Source organism: Vulpes lagopus, chromosome 3, assembly GCF_018345385.1.
Source record: "Vulpes lagopus strain Blue_001 chromosome 3, ASM1834538v1, whole genome shotgun sequence".
Taxonomy (NCBI): domain Eukaryota; kingdom Metazoa; phylum Chordata; class Mammalia; order Carnivora; family Canidae; genus Vulpes; species Vulpes lagopus.
The window spans coordinates 27856806-27883007 of NC_054826.1; the positions used below are offsets into that span (position 1 = coordinate 27856806).

The 26202-nt window shown below is 36.1% G+C and overlaps 2 protein-coding genes across 3 annotated transcripts in view; one reads left to right on the forward strand and one right to left on the reverse strand.

Annotated features, from left to right (window-relative positions):
- Positions 1-26202, reverse strand: part of LOC121487666 (sperm-associated acrosin inhibitor-like) — a 126290-nt gene that overhangs the window by 37271 nt on the left and 62817 nt on the right. The window lies entirely within an intron of this gene.
- SPINK13 (serine peptidase inhibitor Kazal type 13) lies at positions 12061-22220 on the forward strand. The gene is made up of 4 exons (XM_041748471.1): positions 12061-12130; positions 14390-14427; positions 15086-15213; positions 22172-22220. Exons 1-4 carry the CDS (start codon positions 12061-12063, stop codon positions 22218-22220), a joined length of 285 nt encoding a protein of 94 aa, XP_041604405.1.

Here is a 26202-nt window from a genome sequence, read left to right on the forward strand (position 1 = left end):
GTACAAGTTTTCCATTTTCCACATCTCCTCACCAAGCTTTGGCTTTACCAATCTTTGTGTTTAGCTACTTAGTGAGGTTTAGTGATATATCATTGTGGCTTAATTTTTGTATCTTTGGGATGCCTGGATGGCTCAGTGGTTGAGTGTCTGCCTTTGACTCAGGGCATGGTCCCAGAGTCCCAGGATCGAGTCCCACACCAGGCTTTCCTCAAGGCACCTGCTTCTCCATCTACTTATATCTTTGCCTCTCTTTCTGTGTCTCTCTTGAATAAATAAAGTCTTTTAAAAAATAATTTTTGTATTTCTGATAATGAGTAATATTGTTTCTCATGATGCAGTACTGTGAAAGTCACCTGTTTGAAGATTGAAGGGCCTCCGCTTCATCTCTCTGAATAATTGTATGGACGAGAATACTACTTCCCCAACATCTGCAACCACTTTTAATTGTTTATATGGAAAAGAATATATATCTACTGTGTATGTTGAGCCATTGTGCATTTTAGGATTATTTGCTACAATGGCTTTCTTACATTAATATGAATATTTTCTTTTTCATAAGTATTAAATATAGTGCAATCCCCGTCAGGATTCTCTTATTAACTCAGAGAATATGTGTTAATTTGCAAGCATATGGATAGTACATGTTACCATATGTATTTCAGAATACACAGTCTGTGATGCCTTGGAATTTATTGAGGCTTCCTTTATTACCTAAAAGATAGTCTAGTTTTCTAAATGTTCCCTGTGTGCTTAAAAAGAGAGTTTATTTTGTTTATTTGATCTAAAGTTCTACATATATTTAAAAATACAAGCAAATTATACTTATTTAAATTATACTTATTTTGGAATAAGTGTTTCTATTGGTTTATAGTATTCTGGTTTTTTATACTGTCTATGCTTCTTAGGAGTCTAAGTGATTTTATGTGGGAACCTGTGTTTCCATGAATTCTGTATGATAACATGTACTAAGGAAACTAAAGTCAGGCCCTCATCTGAGTTCTTCCTGGTGACTCTTAGTACTCCCAGGAGGATAATAAAAGGGAAGTGTTGATAATTTTTTTTTTTTTTTTTTTTTTTTTTATAAATGGAGTGTTGATAATTTTTGAAGCTGTTCTATCAAGACTGGAGCAAGACTGATCTTTCACTAACATCCACCCACAAGGAGATAGCCACATTCATTTTGACTACAGTCAAAGGTTATGCAACTCATTGGTTAAGATATTAAACTGGATATTTACCCAAAGAAAATGAAAATACTAATTCAAAACAATCATATGAAATCAGAGTGGGAAACAAACCATAGGAGACTCTCAACTATAGGAAACGAACTGAGGGTTGTTTGAGGGGAGGTGGACAGGAGGGGAGGGGTAATTGGGTGATGGGCCTTAAGCAGGGCATTTGACGTAATGAGCACTGGGTAACATATGCAACTGATGAATCACTAAACTCTACCTCTGAAACTAATAATACACTATATGTTAATTAATTAAATTTAAATTTAAAAAAAACCAAAAAGATATATGCACCTCGGTGTTTATTGCAACACTATGTACAATGACCAAGATATGGAAGTAACTGAAGTGAGAGCTGATAGATGAATGGATAAAGAAGATGTGATATATACATATCATATATACATATCATATAAAAATATAATAAAATGGAGTATTATACAGCCATAAGAAGGATGAGATCTTGCCATTTGCCATTGTCATTTGTGAGATCTTGCCATGGATGGACCTAGAGGGTATTATGCTAAGAGAAATAAGTCAGACTGAGAAAGACAAATACCATATGATTTCACTCATATATGGAATCTAAAAAAAAAAACAAAACAAATGAATAAACAAGCAACAAGAAGAATCCACTTATAAATACAGAGAACAAACTAATGGTTGCAAGAGGAATAGATAAAATGGGGGTAGGGAAGTGCTAAGGTACATATTTCCAGTTATGGAGTGAATAAGTCGTGGGAATAAAAGGTAAAGCATAGGGAATAGAGTCAATGATATTGTAACAGTGTTGTATGGTGACAAATGGAAACTACAATTGTAGTAGCACAGCATAACATATAAAGATGCTAAATCACTATGGTTTACACCTGAAACTAATGTAAGATTGTGTGTCAGTTATATTCAAGTAAAAAAAAAATTAATTGTGGCCTTTGCTTCTGTTCATGAAAGTTTTCTTTGATCCAACACCCTCCCTACTTCCTAAGAAAAAACACAGGGTAGCCATTGTCATACTTTTAATATTACACAATAATACTTCTTCAATGCAGAAAACAAACATAAAAAGGCACAAATTCAAAATACATACAAAAATATACATAATCTTAAGAACTAGCAATGGCCATGTTTAACAGTTCAGAATTTGTCATTATATTTTTACATACATTTTTTTTTTCAGATTTTTTTATTTATTCATGAGAGACACAGAGAGAGACAGAGACACAGGCAGAGAAAGAAGCAGACTCCGTGCAGAAGCCCAATGCGGGACTCCATCCCGGTACTCCAGGATCACGCCCTGGGCCGAAGGCAGGCGCTAAACAGCTGAGCCACCCAGGGATCCCTTACATACAATTTTATTGAAAGTTGTTTTTATTTTATTTTGTTGTTGTTGTTGTTTATCTTTTTTTTTTAATTAATTTTTATTGGTGTTCAATTTACCAACATACAGAAAAACACCCAGTGCTCATCCCGTCAACATTACACATGATTTTCATTATATGTTATACTAAAATTTACATTATTCTACAATGTGTAAACTTATATTTCATAGAGTATATGATGATATATTTCCCGGTCAATAAATATTTTTACAATCTTATTTTTAATAGTTACTTATTTTTTCATTCACAGATACACCAAAATATGACCACTCTCTGTAAGATGATTTCTATTTTGCAATATCACAAAAAGTCCTGTTATGAATATTTCTGGAAACAACTTTATGATGAAGTCTCACATGAGAGAGTTTATAAGTTCTACAAGTTTATGTTCTCATCAGCATTTTCACCAACTTCAAACGTTTACAGTCTCTTTTTTATGTTTGACAGTTTTCCTATTACAAAGAATATTCAGATATAGAGATTTTATTCAATTCTTTCAATATTTATCAATTATTTATATAGTAATTGTCCTTTCACTTACTGATATAATAAATTATACTAATATCCTTTTTAGATTTTTTAAAATTTATTCATAGAGAGAGAGAGAGAGAGAGAGAGAGAGGCAGAGACACAGGCAGAGGGCATCATACAGAGAGCCTGAGGTGGGACTCAATCCAGGGTTTCCAGGATCACGCCCTGGGCGGCAGGCGGTTCTAAACCACTGCGCCACGGGGGCTGCCCTAATACCCTTTCTAATATGTAACTGTCCTTTCATTCTTGAAATAAATCCTGCTTCTTCATTGTAAACTATTCTTTGGCATACTCAAGTTTTTTTTTTTTTTTTGACATACTCAAGTTTTATTGACTAATCTTTATAACCTTAATGTATTTCTAAGACTTTTAATATAAAATAGCATTGATGCCTCCCATACACAAAGCAACTTGCACAGATTGGAAGATAACAGATTGAAGAATTTCACAATATCAACACACCCATTTAAGCACCACCCAGACCGAGCAACCAGACACTATCAGCACTCCAGAAGCCCCTCAAGTCCCATTAGCATTATTAGCTTCATCCATTTGGATGTTCCCGTGTTATCTCAAACATCTTCACAAAAACTTATTCTCCAAAGCATCTCACCATCTATCATCAGGGTTGCTGGTAACTTCTATATCACAAGCTAGGCCTACAGTGCTCTTGACTCCCAGCTTAATGTCACAGCTTTTCAAGGTCTGACCCTACTCTGTTGACCATAACAGTCCTGACTGCCCACTTCTCATCCAAATAACTGCTCTCTTTCCTTAGCGAAAATGTTAGACCCCCTTAATTAGGTTTAGCTTCACTCCAGATTATGAGGCTCTGACCAATCCTAGTTATGGATTTTTAAAAAGCACAGGTGCAGCTTAGATGATCCCAGATTAAGTAGATTTGCACATCCTCCCACTCTGGTTATGGATCCTGATTATGATAGCTGTGCTTCCGATTTGCTTTAGGTTCACGGTCTTATATACCATGTAATAGCTACTTTTTTTAAAAAAGATTTTATTTTTTTATTTATTCATAGAGACAGAGAGAGGCAGAGACACAGGCAGAGGGAGAAGCAGGCATCATACGGAGAGCCCCTGATGTGGGACTCGATCCAGGGTCTCCAGGATCACACCCTGGGTTGCAAGCGGCGCTAAACCACTGCGCCACCAGGGTTGTCCTAATAGCTACTTTCTTACTACATTTCCCTTGGGTAGACTCCATGCCTTGCTGACATTACTAGGAACCTATTTTCCATGAGACTCAAGTTCAGCCTTGGATAACCTAGGTGTTTACTGCTTTTATTTCCAAAGGCCATTTTTTTCCAGCATAAAATGAAAAGGAAAACATATTTTTGCCTCAATGCTTTCCTAAATTATTGTTTGTCCTTTCCTGTCATTTCCATCCCTATGCTGCCATACCCACCCACTTCACCAATTATCTCTGCCCAGAAATATGGCATAGAGCACTCCTTTCCAACTTCCCTGCTGCCCCACTATCCACTCAAGTTAAATCAGATGAGGCCATCCTTTCACTTTGTTGCATGCTACCCATCACACCTGGAGGCACATGGATAAATGTCTTTCTTTATAAAAGAGTGCTTTACTATTCAAAAGGAATACAGCATAAAGTTACAATTATAGGCTATACATGAATTTGTTCAGAGAGAAAGTCAGAAGATCCTACATCAGGGAATCACATTGCATGGATTTATGCACACTGTTTAACCTGGCTCCTCTTCCCTCTGATTTATGGTTTATCTTTCAAGGTGTCAGTTTTTTATCCATTGGAATATCCACCCACCATCAACATCCCACAGATTGGAAGAGATTCAGAGCTGATGTGGTCTTACTGGGGGATTCCTCCTTTTCAATATTCTAATCAGTGTGAGTTGCCTATTTGCCAGGAAAAAGTGCACACACACACATACGCACGCACATACACACACACACATCTGCCAACATCAAGTAGTAATTCTTATATTAATTCTCACTTTAAACCAGTGTTTTTTACACTAATGGCTCTGATTCATAAATATATTGTGAAATCAAAGTGGATTGCAACCTGAATCTTAATGGAATAAACTAGAAGAAAACAGAATGCAATAGAAAATACCATAGTGCATTGTACACAGGGTAACTGGTTTTGTGAAATGTATGTTTCATATATGTGAGTGTGTATGTATTTGTGTTTTGGTTGTAATATAAAACTTATTTCTTACTATGGGTTGCATTAGATAATGCAAAGATATGAAAAAACATATAAACATATAAAGAAGTTTTAAAAACTTCTAATTGCAAGATTCTCATCTTCTACTAAGGTAGATAACATTATTAAGGCAGAGTATTGTTTATTTTATTTCAAGCTTCAAGAACATGCATGCTACTTCAATCCAGACAAAAGAAAAAAGCCAAATATCTTTTAATAAAAATACCATTTTAGTAATAATTCAGTTATGTTCTTAGGCATAAGCCTTTGATTTCCTCAGGTTTTATTCCATCAAAGAAAAGAAAATGTTCTGTTCTTTTAATTATCTTGCGTTGGGAAGGTTCTCTCTCTTCTTCTGATATTAGTTCCACCCATGACTCAGGTTTTCCTCACCAACTGCCACATCCCCTAGCTGACTGCCTTTCGACTTTTTTGTATTCCTCCTTGTTATCTGCTTTTAATAAAACTCTAAGATTTATAAGAGCAGTAATTTAATGGATTCCAGGCCATCTCTATAACCTAGCATAAATCTGGCACTTAATGGATAATCAATAAGGAGTGGTAGAGTCAAATCAAATTCTGGTCCTCCTTTTTCCTATCTGTTGGTGTTTGTCTGGTCAATGTCAATGACATGACTGGATCTATAGGACAATATTACATAATATGTAATATTACGGTACATTACATAAATTACATAAATAGTAATAATGAATGCATTACTTAGTTCCATCAGGAAAAAGACCTTATAAGTTAAACAAAAAGGAAGAAATATGATGACAAGACATTAAGTGCCTCATAGATGGTCCAGCTACCCATGGTTTGCCTACACTTTTTACCATTTATGAAACAGAGCCTAAAAGAAACTCAGCTGCAAATCCAAGCAGGTAAAAATGATAGTTCTTGGATATAATGTTTTGAGCCAAAAAGTCATCTGTGCTCCTTTCATGGTCCTTTGGCTAGGGAGAACAGATTTTTGTCAGGGTTGTTCTTTGGCCTGTGCCTCCTGGTGTTTCCAGGCTGCTATCTTCCTCAGCTCCAAGTCTGGGATACATGAAGCAAAAAGAAAACCCAGGAAATTCACCATCATATTATTCTCCAAGGCTCCACGTCCTTAACTAATCCACTTTTTCTCCTCCTTACTGTCTTCTTATGTTTATTTTATATGTATTTTCATTTGTATTAGTGGTAAAAATAGGGAAAATCTACCTACTACATAGTCCAGAAGCATCTGTAGTGTTTTATAAATTTCAGTTATGTCAATTTGGTATATCGTGTTATTCAAGTTATCTGTAACTTTTCTTTCTATCTTCTGTGCTAATGTTGCTGGCATTTGAAGTGTACTTCACCAATTATATGGAATTCAAAGTAGATAATACTGTCTTTTTTCCAGTTATACTGCAGATATGGGCATTAGGGAATTTTATGTACTCTCCAGAGTATGCTCTATTTTTTTTTCCTTTTTTTCTTTTGGAAGATGTGTGAAGAGATCTGACTTCCTCAGCCACTGTTTTCCTACAAAGATCAAGAGATCTTCTTCTTAATGTTAATGCCTTTTCTATCTTGCAAAACTAAAATTATGCTGGTACATAAAGGATCTCTTACGCCTTTGAAAATGAGGGAAATGGGGCTCCACAGAAGCAACAGGTAATTAATAGCCAAAGACCTTTGAATCTTCAACAGATTGAATTGTCTTTAGTTGGAAGCTGCAGGAATTTTCTTTTCTCACGTGAATTTAATTTCTAAAGTAACTGCTCTACAGACACTAGAAAGGTTGACACTAGTACTAAGCTGATCCAAAAAGCTTCTAATTATCTTCTTCCCTCGTCTTCACCATTCTTATGATCCATACTTCATTCAACCTCCATGTCCTGCCCCCAAAGGTCTCTAAGACACTTTTTGTCTGTTGTCAATAGAATTTGGATATTCATGAACAAGTTAATTTCAGTTTTATAAAATAAGATGTTAAATTTCTTCACATTCAAGTTTTACTTTACATAATAACCCCATAATATAAACAAGGAAGAGCCAATGTAAGATTTGAATAGGGCAACAAGATCAGATTGTGTTTTTAAAAATAGCATTCTTGGAATTCCTATACATTAAGCAAATAGATAAATTCCCCTGCAAGTTGAAAAGAAGGCATGTCACATTCATGTATGAAACTGGCACAAAAAAAGACACATAGATCAATGGAACAAAATAGAGAACTCAGAAATGGACCCTGAACTCTATGATCAACTCATATTCAACAAAGCAGGAAAAAATATCCAATGGAAAAAAGACAGTCTCTTCAATAAATGGTGTTGGGAAAATGGGACGCCACATGTAGAAGAATGAAACTAGACCATTCTCTTATACCATACACAAAGATAAACTCAAAATGGGTGAAAGACCTAAATGTGAGACAGGAATCTATCAAAATCCTAGAGGAGAACACAGGCAGCAACCTTTTTGACCTCAGCTGCAGCAACTTCTTACAAGACACATCACTAAAGGCAAGGAAAACAAAAGCAAAAAATTAATTACTGAGATTTCATCAAGATAAAAGGCTTATGTGCAGCAAAGGAAACAGTCAACAAAACCAAAAGGCAACCTACAGAATGGGAGAAGATATTTGCAAATGACATATCAGATAAAGGGCTAGTATCCAAGATCTATAAAGAACTTATCAAACTCAACATCCAGAAAACAAACAATCTAGTCAAGAAATGGACAAAAGACATGAACAGACATATCTCCAAAGAAAACATACAAATGGCCAAAAGACACATGAGAAAATGCTCTACATCACTTGCCATCAGGGAAATACAAAGCAAAATCAAAGTGAGATACCAACTCACACCAGTGAGAATGGCTAAAATTAACAAGTCAGGAAACGACAGATGTTGTTGAGGATGTGGGGAAAGGGGAACCCTCTTACAGTGTTGGTGAGAATGCAAGCTGGTATAGCCACTCTGGAAAACAGTGTGGAGGTTCCTCAAGAAGTTAAAAATAGAGCTACTCTACAATCTTGCAAATGTACTACTGCGAATTTACCCCAAATATATAGATGTAGCGAAATGAAGGGGCACCTACACCTCAATGTTCACAGCAGCAATGTCCACAATAGCCCACTTGTGGAAGGAAAAGAGATGTCCTTCAACAGATGAATGGATAAAGAAGATGTGAGATACACACACACACACACACACACACACACACACACACACAATGGAACATTACTCAGTCATCAGAAAGGATGAATACCTACCATTTACATTGACATGGATGGAAATGGGGAGTATTATGCTAAGTGAAACAAATCAATCAGAGAAAGACATTATCATAAGGTTTTACTCATGCAGAATATAAAAAAGGGTGCAAAGGACCATAAGGGAAGGGGAGGAAACTGAATGGGGGACATTAAGGAGGAGACAAACCATAAGAGACTCTTAACTCTGGGAAACAAACTGAGGGTTGCTGAAAGGGAGGTGGGTGGGAGGATGAGGTAACTGGGTGATGGGCACTGAGAAGAGCACGTAATGTGATGAACATGGGTGTTATACACAACATATGAGTCATTGAAAATTGCACTGGAAAATAATAGTGTACTATATGTTGGCAAATTGAATTTAAATTTTAAAAAAAGAAAAAAGACCACATTATAAAGATGCTACTTTTATCAAATTTATGTGACTCCAATAAAAATTTCAGTAAGGTTATATCTTAGTCTAGACACAATATATCTAAAATACATTTGGGAAAACACATTTTCAAGAACATCCAAGAACAAAGTAAAACACAAAAATAATGAATAGATCCTTTCCTTTTTTCCTTGCATATGTATTACTGAATACCTATTAAGTGGCAAAAAACAAACAAAACAAAACAAAAAAAAACCTTCCAATGCACTGCAGTTATAAGGTTTATATTGGGTATAGGTAAGACCTTTTCCTTCATGGAGCATATAAGCTAATTACCTAGGAGACAGTATTATGGAGAGATCAAGAGTACTGGTTTTGGAAGGAGGGACAAAGATGGGAAAATCAAAGATGCTGCCAAGAGAAGCATATGGTATGACACAAGACATTCATGGTATTTGTCTAAAAAGATTGATGGATAAGTAAAAGGGAACATTCATTCTCTAAGATGAGAGAAAATGTGGAGAAAGTAAGTAGACATGGGCTTTGCGGTTAAACATACCTGTATTTGAATACCATCTCTGACCATTAGTCACTAGTTACTTCATTACTACTCATTAGTAGCTAGTTAATTTCAGCGAATGAACTTACTCTTCTAAGCTTCAATCTCTTTTTCTCTTATACACGTCTCATAATGACATAAGCCTCATGGGATTATTGTAAGGAATAAAGGTGATGAGGAAAGTAGACCACATAACCAGGTACTGGCAGAAAGAAAGGGCTGGACAAATGTGTAGATCCTAAGTAAGTTGATATGGAGAGAAGCATACAAATAGAAAGAAAGGTAGATGATATTTCCAGAATTACAAGGCAAAGAAGAAGAAAAAGGTAGAGTTGGTTCACCCTAAAGCTTCTTTATTTAATAAAAAGAGGTGAATTTTTCTACTTAAAGTAATATAGGGGAAGTATGGTCAGATGACTGAAAAAAACAGATTAAAAAAGAAATTATATGGATATGGGTGGCATAGTTAGCAACTGATATTAAATAAGTGGCTTTCTTAAGAGGCTAGCAGGTTTAGGTTGACAAACCAAGATTAACCAAGGTCTGAAGTAGGAAAATAGGAAGTTGAGTTTATCCTGGCTTGGAAGAGGGAAGAATAAAGGGTAGGATGTCAAGGGAGTATGGCCATGTCAAGAAGCTAATTATAAATATCAGACTATGGGACTCAGGTTTAGAAGAAAAGACAAAACAGCAAAATGAGTGCTAACTACTCGAGAGAATTTAAAACTCTCGATAAAACTTTTCCAGTTAATGGCCACATTTTTAGGCTTTCATATGTTGAAGCAGAGGGAAACAAGTGGAGAAACTGGGAAGCTTAAGTATTGCAAAGATTATTAGTTGCAGTACTCGAGTTTCCTGGGCTGATGTCAGAAATCATGTCCTAGAAAGATAAAACATGTAAACTTTCTGAGAAGCAGAATGGGCTAAGTACCTCAGGAGGCAGAAGAGAGCAGAACGATGAATCAGCCTTGAATTAGGCAGGAAAGTCCACCAGGCCATCTGGAATGTGGGAGCCAATTAACCTTTGCAAATGTGGTCAAATATTTAGGATGCTGGTCCTTCTTGTTCTTGTGATCTACAACCAGTAACCACAAGTATGGAATCTCCAGATCTGTTCCTGCCTGTTGGAGCCTGAAACACCAGAGGAGGTGGTTCAACAGAAGGATCAAAGTAGGAAACAGCCATTAGAGTAATTTCATGCCAAGTAAGTGGTCACTCAACTGAGCAAGGAAGTTGCTCCCTGTGCTCATCATGATCTTGGCCACAGGTTTATAGAATAGCAACTTTACTCAAGGCTAGCTGTGACCTCAGGGTGACTAGAGCAAGCTCATATTCTGCAGCAACCTCATTCAGGTAATATTTCTTCACTTCCTGTATCCTTAGTTCAAATCAGTGATGGGGTCCCTGCATTTCTCCTCTGTCAGTAGATTTTCCCATATGTTTGTCTTTCTCCAGTATCCTCCGTCAGTTTCTTCTGCACATGAAAGTTGAGACAAATTCACTGCTAATAGGGTTCTCCCTCATTTCTTTGCATGCCCACCAGCTACAATTTGGAGTAGAGACAGATGGACAGAGTAGGACAGGAGGAAGTTGAGGAAATTACTTGGAAAATGTCTCCTCTCTGGGCCTAAATATTTCCATCCCCACAAAAGAAATTGCTAACTTAATATAGATAAATTCTTTACTTATAACAGTATCAGTTGATCATCCCAAATGCTTTGAAGTTCATACTTTTTCTGAGGTTCACACTTCTAGGAGATGTTGGAGCTAGGATTTGAACTCAGATCTCTCTAATAGATACATACAGAAATAGATATTGATATATAATAAAAAATTATGTATATCTATCAAAAAATCATAAAAATTATATCTAGATATATATCCTGATCTTTGCATCAGGGAAGGTATATATAATTTTTATGACCCAAGACCAACAGCTCCATTTTTAATTCATTCTTTGTATTTGAGCATGTGTCAGTAGTCTGGAAGAAGACACTGAGCCAGAAAATGAAGGACTGAAGAAAATGGTCTATCCCAGGAAATCAAATGACTCACATTAAAAAGTGACATGTCCCTGATAATATAGGACAGTCATCAGTTCACACTTGTTTTATCAGAATTTTTAATAAATTCTTAAACTGTCTATATTTAATAACATGACTGTTCCCGTGTAGATGCTATATTATACGGTGAATCTATGTAAAAGGAATATGCCTGGGGCCAGCTCTAGTGAGAACCCCAAGACTAGTTCCTCTTCCAACCAGGACTGGGATTATAAATAGCTGCTGGCAGGAAAAAAAAAGTTATTTTAATGGTTTACTTTCTCTCTTTGGAGCAGAAGGGCCTTCTCAGGTCTGAGCCCATGGGATCAGGCCAGTATGAGACCATCATGATCAAGTTTATAGGAATGCAGCACCTCAAGGTAGTGGGTTCTCGCATGTTTGGAAAGCCAGCTGTGTAAGATATTAGGAATAAACTATCTCAAGCCTTTTCCCAGGCCTCACCTGAGCAGGACATTGGATGGGATCAAATGGCTTCCTTTTCCTACATGATCATATTTTTCCTGGTTTCCTCCACTTTGGCACATACTGTTTCTTCAGGTAAGCAGACTTACAAGTCTTGGGAGAGAAACCTATGATATTCTTTGAGTTGTAGAAAAGAAAAATAGTCATGTGTGACTGAATGGAAACTGTTTGGCTTGACAATGCAAAGTGGGTATGTATCAATTGGATATCACCATTAGAAAAGGGAGTTACTCTGGAAAATACTCCAATATTTGAAAATAAAATAACATGTTTCTACATAATGCTTGGGTCAAGAAAAACCCAAAGGGCAATTCAAAATTATTTTGGACACAAGGAAAATAAAACAAAATGAGCAAAAGTTTAGGTTTAGAGAAGTGTCACTACCTCCATTCCCCTTTATTCCAACCCCATAGCTATCTTAATGGAACCAAACTCATTGGTTTCTATCTTTCCTGTGTTACCTTTTGCTATCTTTCCTTTGTTACATGGAAACATATGTGTGCACATTGTGTCATTCTCCTACTATCTTATATAAAACATGCTATAGATACCTGATTGCAACTTGCTTTTCTCAATTTACAAATATCCTGAAAATCAGTACTATCAATTCACAGAGATCTCCCTTATTCTTTTACACAATAACATAGAATTTCCTTTGGTAGGTATCACAAAGTTTATTCAACCAGTCTTCTATGGATGGGCATTTAGTTTGTTTCCAACATTTTATGATTACGAACAATACTGCAATAATCTTATGCATATGTATTTTGTATTGTTGGAGGTGTATCTTTAAGGTAAATTCTTAAACTAAAAGATACCTGATAAACTGGAAGAAAATATCTGCAACACAAACCACAGGTAAAGGACTAATATATATAATATATAAGAATACTTAAAATTGAGGGAGAAAATAAAAACCAATCGCCAAATGAGTAATATGCATACATATACAATTCACACACACATACTCATATCCCCAAAATACAAAACTGGCTCTTTAATCTGTAAAAGATATTTAACTTCACTATGAAAAAAAATGCTAATCAAAACTATGCTAAAGGGATCCCTGGGTGGCGCAGCGGTTTAGCGCCTGCCTTTGGCCCAGGGTGCGATCCTGGAGACCCGGGATCGAATCCCATGTCTGGCTCCTGGTGCATGGAGCCTGTTTCCCCCTCTGCCTGTTTCTCTGCCTCTCTCTCTCTCTGTGACTATCATAAATAAATAAAAATTAAAAAAAAAAAACTATGCTAAAGTACCATTTCTCACCTACCAGAAAGCATTTCCTACATTAAGATTAAAGAGAAATTCAGTTGATCCTTGCATGGTTTCATTTCCTATGTTCAGATGCATTTGAAGTTTATTACTATATATGGCATGCAGTATATATTTTTACTTTATTTTATGTCTACTAGATTAAGGTCTTTATTTTTCTTTTTTCATCACTATAGCCAGCTGCTCCTGTCATTAAAAGATCCTATTTTTTAGAATTAGATAAAGCATTCCATGTTTTTATTCTTTAAAAGATTATATGTTCAATTGGCATAGTCTATTCCTGGAAAGGTTGGTAGACTTCTTGTTTCCTTTGGGAAAAATTTTAAAATATAATTCAAGTTTTCTGTTTGAACTTTGGAAATTCTAACTTTTGGAAAGCTTGAATTTTCTAGACTATTTAAAAAATCATAGTGCAGTAAGATAAGAAAAAGCAGAACTATGATAAGTCTTTTCTTATTTCCTTCTCCCACAGCCAGCTGGCCACCCTCTATCCCCAGGAACCACCAGCATCTTAACACAAACTAGTTTTTCAGAGCCAGTCAGTCTCTCCAGAGCCAAGGAGCACTTAAAGTTTCTGATCATCATTCATAGTCCTCTTTAGTTCAGCATCTTGTTAGGAACTAGCCTAATTTTTTTTTTAATTTTTTTTTACTATATCATATTTAATAAAAAAAAAAAACTTTAAAGTACATATACTCATCCCTATTGTAGTGAAGAGGAAACTAAAGCCAACAAAAGTCAAGTGGCTTAAGGAAAATAACGTAGTTTGCAAACTATGCATACAACCTCAATTGGTTTTTACTCTTTTCTCAGTGACATAGAAAATTTACAAATAAAATCAGAACTGTGAAAATGAAGGAAAGAATGAATAAATGAATAGAGTAGTTAACAAAAGAACATCACTCACAAATTCTGTTGTTATAAGTCATTTTTTATACTGATGTGCAAATGAGTAATTAAATTACATTTCTTTATTTAGTTAGTAACTTCAGTGGGTGAAATCATACTCCATGAAGAACTATTTCTTCTAATCTATTGCGTATGTACTTTATCTGCCTGCAGAAATCTTCAAGCCACATGCTATAAATAAATGGCCTAAGGTAAATTTAAATTTCTCAGTTCTGAACTCTGATACTAATCTGATCACTCTCTTCACATGAGAGACCTAAAATTTCATAGGAGTAAGTAGAACCAAAGTTTTCCATGTGACCTTGAGCATGTATAACCTTTCCAGACTTAGATTTAATCTCATGTAGCACAAACACTATAACAGTAAAATACATATCTGAGCATTAAATGGAATAAGACCTGTTATTTGCTCAAGGTCATGAAGTCCAAGTGGTAAATACAGGATTTATTCCCTTGTCTCAATATAGAATCTTCACTCTTAACAATTACTTTTGAGCCCCTTCCCTTAGGAGTTTACAAATACATAAATATCTCTACTCATAAACTTCTTAGAATGAGTTCATGGGATTGGGACTCCAAGTTTAACTGAAAAATTTACATTTCAGATTTAAGTGGGGATGATATAATGCTTATGACTTTAAGAGAGGATGGATGAGTCAGTGCATTTTCTGACACTGCAGTCAGCAAAAAAACCTGCCTGACCAAAACCCAGAAGAAATTCTTGAAAAAGATCAATTGAATAGAAATATTTGATATTATTTCCATGGGGGAGCAGAAGTGACAGGCCAGAAAGAGATGAGGGAAAATCCACCAATTGTTATTCACATGTTATTTTTTTGATATTTGCAGCCTCCATGTAAAATGTACTACTCAGTGGATCCTTCTTATACATCACAATGTCCAGATGTGATATCATATGTTTGTGCTACAAATGGTCACACTTACCAGAATGAGTGTTTTTTTTGTGTTGATCAGTGGTAAGTTCAAAATAAAATGCCTTCTTTTTTTTTGCTGTATTTCCTCACAGAAATATCGAAAATCTTGGCCAAGGAGCTGAATTTACTGATGGATGGGATTTTTATTTAAAATAACCTCTACTGTTCATAAAATATTCGGGACAGACTATATATAAAGAGAAAAGTCCTCCTGAAAAACTTTAGTTAACATTCAAAGTTGACTTGTTAAAAAAAAAAAGAAAGAAGAGCTTATGTGATGTTTTGGCAGAATTGTACAATGATCATATTAGTTGGTATCTATAGATTATATTCAAACAATAAATACAAATCCATTTTTTTAAATCACTCAAAATTTTTAAGAAATTACATTGACATGTATATGAATAGTGCCCATAAATATTGCTTGGTAGACATAAATAAATATCATATACAGATACAGGTATAGATATAGGTGTAGATATACACATGAATAACAAAGTGGTTATGTGGTCTTACATAGATAGAATTGACAGTTGACTTATATATTTCTTTGCCCTTCAAATAAGTTCAATAGTAAATTTAGAATAAAAATTAATAATAATCCTTGTGATATATTTTAATTCCATTTGAAGTTGTTTTTGCAAACAGACTTATGTCTTGTTAGTAACTACTTCCATGATCTGTCAGATTTTCTGTGTTGGGAACCCTCAAGACTATCCTCAGGTTTGATGATTTGTTAGAAGGACTCAAAAACTTTAGAAAAGCTGTTATACACATGGTAGCAGTTTATTACAATGAAAGGATATTAGTAAAAACAGCAAAGACAGAAAGCTCAGAGAGTGGAGCCCAGGAGAGAGCAATCACAGGTTCCACTTGACCTTTCCCTGTGTACTTACACAGGCAATGTTTAATCCTCCCAACTATGATGTGTGACAGTACATATGAAGTATTGCCAACCTGGGAAGCTCACCAAAGCCTTGGTGCCCAGGCCTTTCATTAGAAGCTGGTCCCCTAAGCATGTGGCACATGCATGATTGGTAACTACTTAGTCTCCAGCCATCCCACATTCCCAGAGCCCAAATTGATATAGAGTGGCTCAGGACCACAATAAACAACAATAGACATTCGCTTGAGCATAAACTATAAGGCATGATCTATGACCTCAGGTTATAAAGTCACTCTTATCAGAAGCGATATTCCAAGGGCTTATGGTTACTTCCCAGCAGCTGATTTAAGCATCTCAAGTCTGTTGAACTACCTCTTTAATGCATATCTTCCCTTAAAAAGAATCTTCATGCACTTCCAGTGCCACATTTCCAACCCACAGGATGTTATTGTTGAGCACTGAAGGAAATGTGAGGTAGAAGCTAGTCCAAAAAGGAAATATATGCTCATCTTCAGAGGATGGTTGAAATGTCATTTAAATTTATTTATTTATTTATTTATTTATTTATTTATTTATTTATTTATGAGACACACACACACACACACAGAGGCAGAGACACAGGCAGAGGGAGAAGCAGGCTCCATGCAGGGAACCCGACGTGAGACTCAATCCTGGGTCTCCAGGATCATGCTTTGGGCTGAAAGTGGCACTAAACCGCTGAGCCACCCGGGCTGCCCCTGAAATGTCATGTAAAGGAAAAGAACGGAAACTGAAAAAATGGGAATTAACCAAGCATCTACCACCAGTTTCAAAGCAAGATGAATAGGAATTCATGAATGTCATCAGACTACATAGAATAATTAAATTACATTAGCATTTCTTCCTAATAGCTGCTGTCACTTTCTCAGGCATGGCTAATTAGGCAAGACACTTGGAAGTGCCTTCTTAGCTTTCAAAAGAAAGCTAGAGTAGCCATACTTTATTAGACAAACTAGATTTTATATTTAAACCAAAAGCTGTAACAAGAGATGAAGAAGGGCACCATATCATAATAAAGGAGTCTATCCAACAAGATCAAACAATTATAAATACTTATGCCTCCATCATGGGAGCACCCAAATATATAAAACAATAACAAACATAAAGGAATTCATTGATAATACTACAATAATAGTAAGGGACTTTAACACCCCACTTACATGAAAGGACAGATAATCTAAGCAGAAAATCAACAAGAAAACAATGGCTTTGAATGACACGCTGGACCAGATGGACTATATATATATATATATATATATATATATATATATATATATATTCAGAACATTTCCTCTGAAAGCAGCAGAATACATATTCTTTTCAAATGCACATGGAACATTCTTCAGAAGAGACCACATACTGGATCACAAATCAGGACTCAACTGGTACAAAAAGACTGAGATCATACAATGCATATTTTCAGACCACAACGCTATGAAACTTGAAGTCAACCATAAGAAAAAATTTGGAAAGACCACAAAAACATGGAGGTAAAGAACATCCTATTAAGGAATGAATGGGTCAACCAGGAAATTAAAGAAGAAATTAAGAAATACATGGAAATAAATGAAAATGAAAACACAATGATCCAAAACTTTTGATATGCAGGAAAAGCAATCTGAGGAAGGAAGTATGTAGCAATATGGGCCTACCTCAAGAAGTAAGGAAAGTCTCAATTATATGACCTAACCTTACACCTGAAGGAGCTAGAAAAAGAACAACAAATGAAGCCTAAAGCCAGCAGAAGAAGGGAAATAATGAGGTTTAGAACAGAAATAAATGATATAGAAACAAACAAACAAAAACAATATTTGTAGAGATCAATGAAATTAGGAACTGGTTCCTTGAAAAAATTAATAAATTGATAAACTCCTAGCCAGATTTATCAAAAAAAGAGAAAGGACTCAAATAAATAAAATCAAGGATGTTAGAGGAGAAGTCACAACCAATGGCACAGAAATACAAACAATTATAAGAGAATATTATGAAAAATTATATACCAACAATCTGGAAGAAATGGGTAAATTCCTAGAAACATATAAACTACCAAAACTGAAACAGAAAGAAATAGAAAGCTTGAACAGACCATAACTAGCAAAGAAATTGAAACAGAAATAAAAAATCTTCTAACAAACAAAAGTCCAGGACCAGATGGCTTCACAGACAAATTATACCAAACATTTAAAGAAGAGGTAATACCTATTCTTCTCAAACTGTTCCAAAAACTAGAAATGGAAGGAATACTTCCAAATTCATTCTCTGAGGCCAGCATTACCTTGATTCCAAAACCAAAGACCCCACTAAAAAGGAATTACAGGCCAACATTCCTGACAAATATGGATGCAAAAATTCTCAACAAAATAATAAGAAACAGAATCCAATAGTACATTAAAACAATCATTCACCACAATCGAGTGGGATTTATTCCTGGCCTACAAGAGTGGTTCAGTATTTCTAAGTCAATCAACATGATATACCACACTAATAAGAGAAAGGATAAGAATCATGTGATCCTCTTAATGGATGCAGAAGAAAAGCATTTGACAAACTACAGCTCCATTCTTGACAAAAAACTCTCAACAAAGTAGGGATAGAGGAAACATACCTCAGTATCATAAAGGCCATATGTGAAAGACTGTCAGCTAATATCATCCTCAATGGGGAAAAACTGAGCTTTTCCTCTACCATCAGGAACAGAGATGTCTACTCTTGCCATTGTCATTTAATATAGTACTTGGAAGTCCTAGCCTCAGTAATCAGACAAGAAGAAATAAAAGACATCCAAATCAGCAAGAAAGAAGTCAAACTTTCACTATTCACAGATATCATTATACTCTATGTAGAAGAACTAACAGACTCCACCAAAAATTGTTGGAATTGATACACAAATTCAGCAAAGTCCCAGAATACAAAATCAATGTACAGAAACCTGTTGCATTTCTATACACCAATAATGAAGGAGTAGAAAGAGAAACCAAGGAATCAATCTCATTTATAGTTGTACCAAAAACAATAAGATAGATACCTAGGAATAAACCTAACCAAAGAGGTAAAAGAGCTTCACTCTGTAAACTACAACACTTACAAAAGAAATTGAAAAAGACACCAAGAAATGGGAAAACATTCCATGCTCATGGATTGGAAGAACAAATGTCGTTAAAATGTCTATACTCCCCCAAAGCAGTCTATACATTTAATGCAATCCCTATCAAAATACCACCAGCATTTTTCACAGAGCTAGAACAAACATTCCTAAAATTTGTATAGAACCACAAAAGGCTCCAAGTAGCCAAAGTAATCTTGAAAATGAAAAGCAAAGCTGGAGGCATCATGATTCCAGACTTCAAGTTATATTCCAAAGCTATAGTAGTCAAGGCAATGTGGTATTGGCACAAAAACAGACACATAGATCAATGCAACAGAATGGAAAACCCAGAAAGGGACCCACAGCTATATAATCATCTAATCTTCAACAAAGCAGGAAAGAATATCCATTGGAAAAAAGTCTCTTCAACAAATGTTGTTGGGAAAACTGGACAGCCATATGCGAAAAAATTAAACTGTACCACTTTCTTACATCATAAGAAGACATATTCAAAATAGATGAAAGACCTGAATGCGAGACAGTGATCCATCAAAATCCTAAAGGAGAACACAGGCAGCAACCCCTTTGACATCAGCCTATAGCCACTTCTCGATGTCACCATAAACAAGGGAAACAAAGGCAAAAATGAACTACTGGGACTTTATTAAATTTTATCAAGATAAATAGCTTCTGCACAGCAAAGGAAACAATCAACAAAGCTAAAAGGCGACCCTGGAAATGGAAGAAGATATTGGTAAATGTCATAGCTGATAAAGGGTTAGTATCCAAAATCTATAAGGAAGTTATCAAACTCAACACCCAAAAAAAAACCAAATAACCCAGTTAAGAAATGGGCTGAAGAGATGAATGGACATTTCTCCAAATAAGACATTCAGAGGACTGACACATGACAGAATGCTCAATATCACTCATCAGGAGGAAAATACAAATCAAAACCATGATGAGATACCATCTCACACTTGTCAGAATGGCTAAAATTAACAATACAAAAAACAGCAGGTATTGGTACAGAGAAAGGGGAACCCTCTTGCACTGTTGGTGGGATTGTAAACTTGCAGCCACTCTGGAGAACAGTATGGAGGTTCCTCAAAAAGTTAAAAATAGAACCACCCTACTATCCAGCAATTGCACTACCAGGCATTTACCAAAGGATAGATAACAACAGATTCAAAGCAATACATGCATTTTGATGTTTATAGATGTTTATAGCAGCATTATCTACAATAGCCAAACTTGGAGAGAACCCAAATGTCCATTGACTGATGAAGGGATAAATAAGTTGTGATATATTTATATTTATATTTATGAATATTACTCAGCCATCAAAAAGAATAAAACCTTGCCATTTGCAACAATGTTGTCTGTGGTGACATGTCTAGTAAGAAGTTGCTCAGCCAAGGTCAAAGAGGTTTCTGCTATGATTTTGGTGGATCACGGACTCATATTTAAGTCTTTCAACCATTTTGAATTTATTTTTGTGTATGGTGTAAGAAATAACTAACTGGAATTTAAATAAAAACATGAAACTTTAAAAAAAGGCAAAAGAGAACAGAAGAGTGCAAGTGTTGGCCAGAATTGATACAGAATCATAGTTCCTATCCTTAAAAGAATCCCTCAAGCTAATCAGTGTAGGATCCTCATAATAACTATAAAGAAAATAGAATGAAAAAGATCTCAGGCTCTTTAGAAGTTTGTGATCTAATCTGGCAAAACGAATATATGCCTAAGAAAATTCATAGTAATAGAAAACAGCATTGATTTTGTTCAACCAAACGACATTTTAGTAAAAATCTTGAAATGGTTGAGAGCATTTCAAAAGTCAGATTTTATCTGGAAATATAGATTTCCAACTTATTCTAAAAAATCAAAGTTGTGCTAATAGTAAGCTAGGATTTCACATGAAAAAAAAAAAAATAAACAACAACAACATCTGCATAGTAGAAGCTGCTTATCCAAATGGAGTTCAGGTACTTCAAACAGTCCCACTTCTCTGTTGTGGTGAGTGAGGCCCCTCCACTTATTTATATCACCAGCTTGGCTCCTACAAATTAAAATGTTTGCAATCCCTCACTCAAGTGAGTAAATCAGATATACATTAAAGGTCAGCCTGACGGGCAGCCTGGGTGGCTTGGCGGTTTAGCCCTGCCTTCAGCCCAGGGCCTGATCCTGGAGACCCAGGATCAAGTCCTATGTCAGGCTCCCTGCGTGGAGCCTGCTTCTCCCTTGGCCTGTGTCTCTGCCTCTCTGTCTCTCTGTTTCTCATGAGCAAATAAATAAAATCTTTAAAAAAAAAAATAAAGGTCAGCCTGAGATGGGGGTCAGGGTGGGGAGTCTTTTGAAAGAAACTAAGCTTAAAGGATTCTTTTTTAAAAATGCAAGAAAAAATAGAATGGGCAATTTATACAGGGCTTTCTGCTGGGAAAACATTTGCAATTGAGAAAATATGCAGTATCTTTAAGGAAATAATAAAGAAAAAACTGTTTGAAACGAATGTTATGTATTTAGGGCACAGTAATACATAGGGTGGAGAGTTAGACAGAGGCTAGCCTTCTGGGAAAGATACAAACCAGGATAAGGAGAATAGACTGTAGTCTATGAGCAGTGCAAACCTGGCGAAAATGTGGACAGACTGTGAATAATTATGCTTTGCAGTCTTGCTAAAAACAAAAAACAAAAACAAAAACAAAAAAACAACCTGGCATTGCTACTTTGAATTGAAAGGTATCAAAATGGGAATGAGTTAGGGAATGGAAGAGTCTCTTTTGAAAGACTTCACAGAACACCTTTTTGAATAATTAAGATATAGAGGAGAAATGTGGGATAATAGGCAGGAAAAGACATGGGTATAAAGGGAATTGTAAAGCAGCTCCCTTTCTTGGGACTACATTTGGAAGATGAGAGAATGTGAAGCAGTACCCACTTTCCTTCTGATACTAATCTCCTTTTTTTTTTAAATCTCTTCTCTTTAGGGAATTTGGTCTTCATATTAAATTTTATAAATATGGAAAATGTGGATAATGGGTTAACAGAGTGCTACACTTGTTTATTCTTTTCACTACATAATGCTGAAAATTATTTCTTTGGAATTTGAGGGCGTATGATAAATAACACATCTATGTTACACCCAAATTTGGAAAAAAAAAAAACCCTGAAAACAAATGGAGAATCAACTGACACATTTATTACAAATAAACATAATAATGAAAGAAGTGATATTTACTCCTGTGTAGTGGTTGTTTAAGATAAGCTTTCATTTTGCTTGCGTCTAACATCTGTCATCAAATGGTATTACACTCCCCAAATTAAACTTACCCCAAAGTGCAGGCTCCCTGCACTGTGAGATCCGACCCTGTCCCACTAGTCTCACCCGAAGACATGAGCATAAGAGAAAACATCTCACAGGCACATACAAAGAGCTTTTTGAGAACTTTTGCCTCATACTCATAAATGAAGTTCACCTTCATTAGAGGAAAACAAATGGGGACGCCTGGTGGCTCAGCGGTTGAGCACCTGCCTTCTGCCCAGGGCGCGATCCTGGAGACCCGGGATGGAGTCCCACGTTGGGGTCCCTGCATGGAGCCTGCTTCTCCCTCTGCTTGTGTCTCTGCCTCTCTCTCTCTCTCTCTGTGTCTCTCATGAATAAATAAATAAAATCTTTTAAAAGAAAAGGAGGGATCCCTGGGTGGCGCAGCGGTTTGGCGCCTGCCTTTGGCCCAGGGCGTGATCCTGGAGACCCGGGATCGAATCCCACGTCGGGCTCCCGGTGCATGGAGCCTGCTTCTCCCTCTGCCTGTGTCTCTGCCTCTCTCTCTCTCTCTCTCTCTCTCTCTGTGTGTGTGACTATCATAAAAAATAAACAAATAAAAGGAAAACAAATGTTCATATGCTAATAGAAGAGGGGAGAAAGGGCACCAAGAACTTCTGGGGGGGGAGTATGTTTTTGAGAGGAAGAGTAGATACCATTTGACACCCTAATTTTAGCATTTTTAATCCATATTCCATTCCACTGTTTCTACTATATCGGTCAATAAATCTGTTTTTCTTTTTTGTTTAATTTGTCTTATAAGCTGTCACTTTTAACTGAAAGATCTTGGCTAATTCAGGGAGATGAAGCTATTATATATCTGAGGCTGGGGAAATGAAGGGCTTCAGTGGGCTCTGTACCATTGTTGCCACTAGATGTCAGCCGCACTCTTCTATCTTAATCTGACCAGTTCTTTAACCGGAAGGATTCCCACAGCTCTGCTTTCTCCATCTCCTTTCCAGCTAACACACAGCTCAGTTCTGCAGGCAATGGGGACTTTGTCCTCATACATCATCCTCCTTCCTTCCCCAAGGCCCTTGGTCAGTAGGATCCATCAGAGTGGATCTCTTTGGAGCTGGGGAAATAGTTTCAGGTCTGACCATTTTCTCAAAGAGTCTCCTAAAATATAGATCTTCTTGCTAATTTTGAACATCTTGTGTAATTTAACATTATTTTTTTTTCAAATTATTTATTTATTTATTCATGAGAGAAAACAGAGAGAGGCAGAGATATAGACAGAGGGAGGAGAAGCAGGCTCCATGCAGGGAGCGGCATGCAGGACTTGATCCCTGGACTCCGAGATCACATCCTAAGCCAAAGGCAGATGCTCAACCGCTGAGACACCCAGGCTTCCCAACATTATTTTATTTCATCTTCCCATCTCTATTTTCAAAAATAATAGAAGGCAGAACAAAGAAATGGAACAGTAGAACAGTAACTCCACCAAAATAAAAATTAAGGAATGGAAATGAATTACCCTCTAGGCAGGGGAGTCGACGTGAGATAAATTTGGTAAGAGAAGCAAGATGTGGACATAGTTATGTATTTCTTTCTAGCCTGCCCATCTGACCTGGACAAGCTACATTTAGGTAGTATGCATTGTAAAGTGTGTAGATATAACCTTAATTCATAGAAGTATTTGCTTAGCTGATGAATCTTTTTTTAAATATTTTATTTATTTATTCATGAGAGACACAGAGAGAAAGAGAGAGGTAGAGACACAGGCAGAGGGAGAAGCAGGCTCCATGCAGGAAGCCTGACGTGGGACTTGATCCTGGGGCTCCAGGATCACGCCCTGGGCCGAAGCAGGCGCTGAACCGCTGAGCCACCCAGGGATCCCCTGATGAATCTTTTTAATAAATATATGGACACTACTAGGACTGGTAGATTCCTTGCATCGATGCAGTGGTGGTAGCAGCCAGGAAGCAGGCAGAGAGGCTCTCTTTCAGCTCTAACAGGTAGACGAAATCTATGGCCTTCTCCCCTGAAGGGTGCTCTGCAAAGGGGCCCTCGTTCACTCAGACAACAGTGATTTCAACTAAAGGACATTGAGTCATGTGGGAAATAAAGTGGATAAGATTGTGTTCAATATTTCACAGTTTCCCCTTCTAACTGAAGTTAAATTCAATCTAAAATTATGATGTTTAAATTCCAATGAGGTACACTTTCTTTTTAAATTCCCTGATATAAAACAGATGATTTCTTCTCAATGCTGGATGAATTCTGTTGTAACTCTACCTTGTGACTAACAATGTGGAATCTTAAAACTATTCATTCATTTGGCAATTATTTGTGGAGTAGTTCTTACTCTGCAATGTACTGAGGTGCTAGTAGAAGCAAACAAACAAGGTGGGCAAGATCCTGTTCTTATGGAACCTGCATCCCAGTAGTGAGAGATGAATAATGTGCAAATAAAAGAATAGGCAATAAGAGGTAACAATAAATGCTGTGATTAAAATGAATAAGACAAGGTCATATAATAACAAATGAGGCACATAGTAGAAGTTTAGTAAGTAGACACTAAATCGATGTTTGAGACCATAAACTCCTAGACACATGCTCTACTTGAAGTCACCAGAAGGAAAGTTTATAATAGGAAATAATAAGAAAAGAGAGACACATGGAATAAAGACCATCTAACTAAGAAAAAAAATAGATGAAATAATTTTGTAATCCAATCTTACATAGAATTCATTGCAAAACATGTAGTCTAATCAGAGATGACATATGCTGGAGCCTGACTGATTTACAAGTTGACTCCTTTAAGGAAAAAGCAGCCATTTTATATAATCCTGGAATTGGAAAAAGTTGAATCCCTTAATAGGCTGGATATGCCTATGGCCATCACATTAGCTCTTCTCTCTGCACCATTGATTCCCTGGCTCTTCTAGAATGGCTCCTTGTCATCATTCAGCTGTCTGTCCTCATCATTCAGGCTCTGAGAAGCCTTCTCTAATCATGCAGTGTAATTTTTCCTTATTTCCATATTATTCTCTATTCTAATACTATGATACATTTTCTTTTAAACATTTATCAAAATATGAAATCATCTTACTATATTTTTTGTTATTTTTCCTTTTTTTTTTACTTTACTAGAAAGGAAGTTCTGAGTAGAGACTTTGTCTACCTTATTTCTCTCTGTAACTCCAGTGAGGATGACACTGACCAGAATAGCAAAGGGAAATGGTGAAGTTGATTATGACTTGAGTCTCACTGTTATTAAGTAATGTTTTGTTAATATGTCAGGGTCTAGAGAACCTAAGGGATTATATATACTGTAAAGGAAATATTAAAGAAGCTGGTCTGTATCATCTGGAGAAAAAGGACTTTGACAAGACCTTCCAGAGCTGCCTTTGCATATCTGAAGGTATAGACTTGGAAAGAGAGCAGTCTCATTTTATTGGGCTATGCTCTGGATAACTAGAAAGCCATAAAAGCCATACAGAAATGGTGTTCTGTTCAATATATGATGAAGAACTGCTGAGAAGGCCAAACGGACCAAACTTCAGTGATCTTTCTTGGTAACAAATCTTTGTATTGGACATCATAACCTTACAGAAAATTGGAGTAAATCCTTAGTTCTCAGTGTAGAAGAAAACACTAACAAATCTTTAGATGTTGTTTAATGTTTGTAAAATAATAAGTAAACTATGGCAAATTAAGTTTGGAGAAAATTGAGTTAAAGTACTGCAGAAA

Coding starts and splice junctions, on each gene's coding strand:
- SPINK13 (XM_041748471.1), top strand. CDS start 12,061: ATGGCTTCCTTTTCCTACATGATCATATTTTTCCTGGTTTCCTCCACT. Junction 14,428..15,085: donor CTATAAATAAATGGCCTAAG/GTAAATTTAAAT, acceptor TGATATTTGCAG/CCTCCATGTAAAATGTACTA. Junction 15,214..22,171: donor TTTTTTTGTGTTGATCAGTG/GTAAGTTCAAAA, acceptor TCTTCTCTTTAG/GGAATTTGGTCTTCATATTA.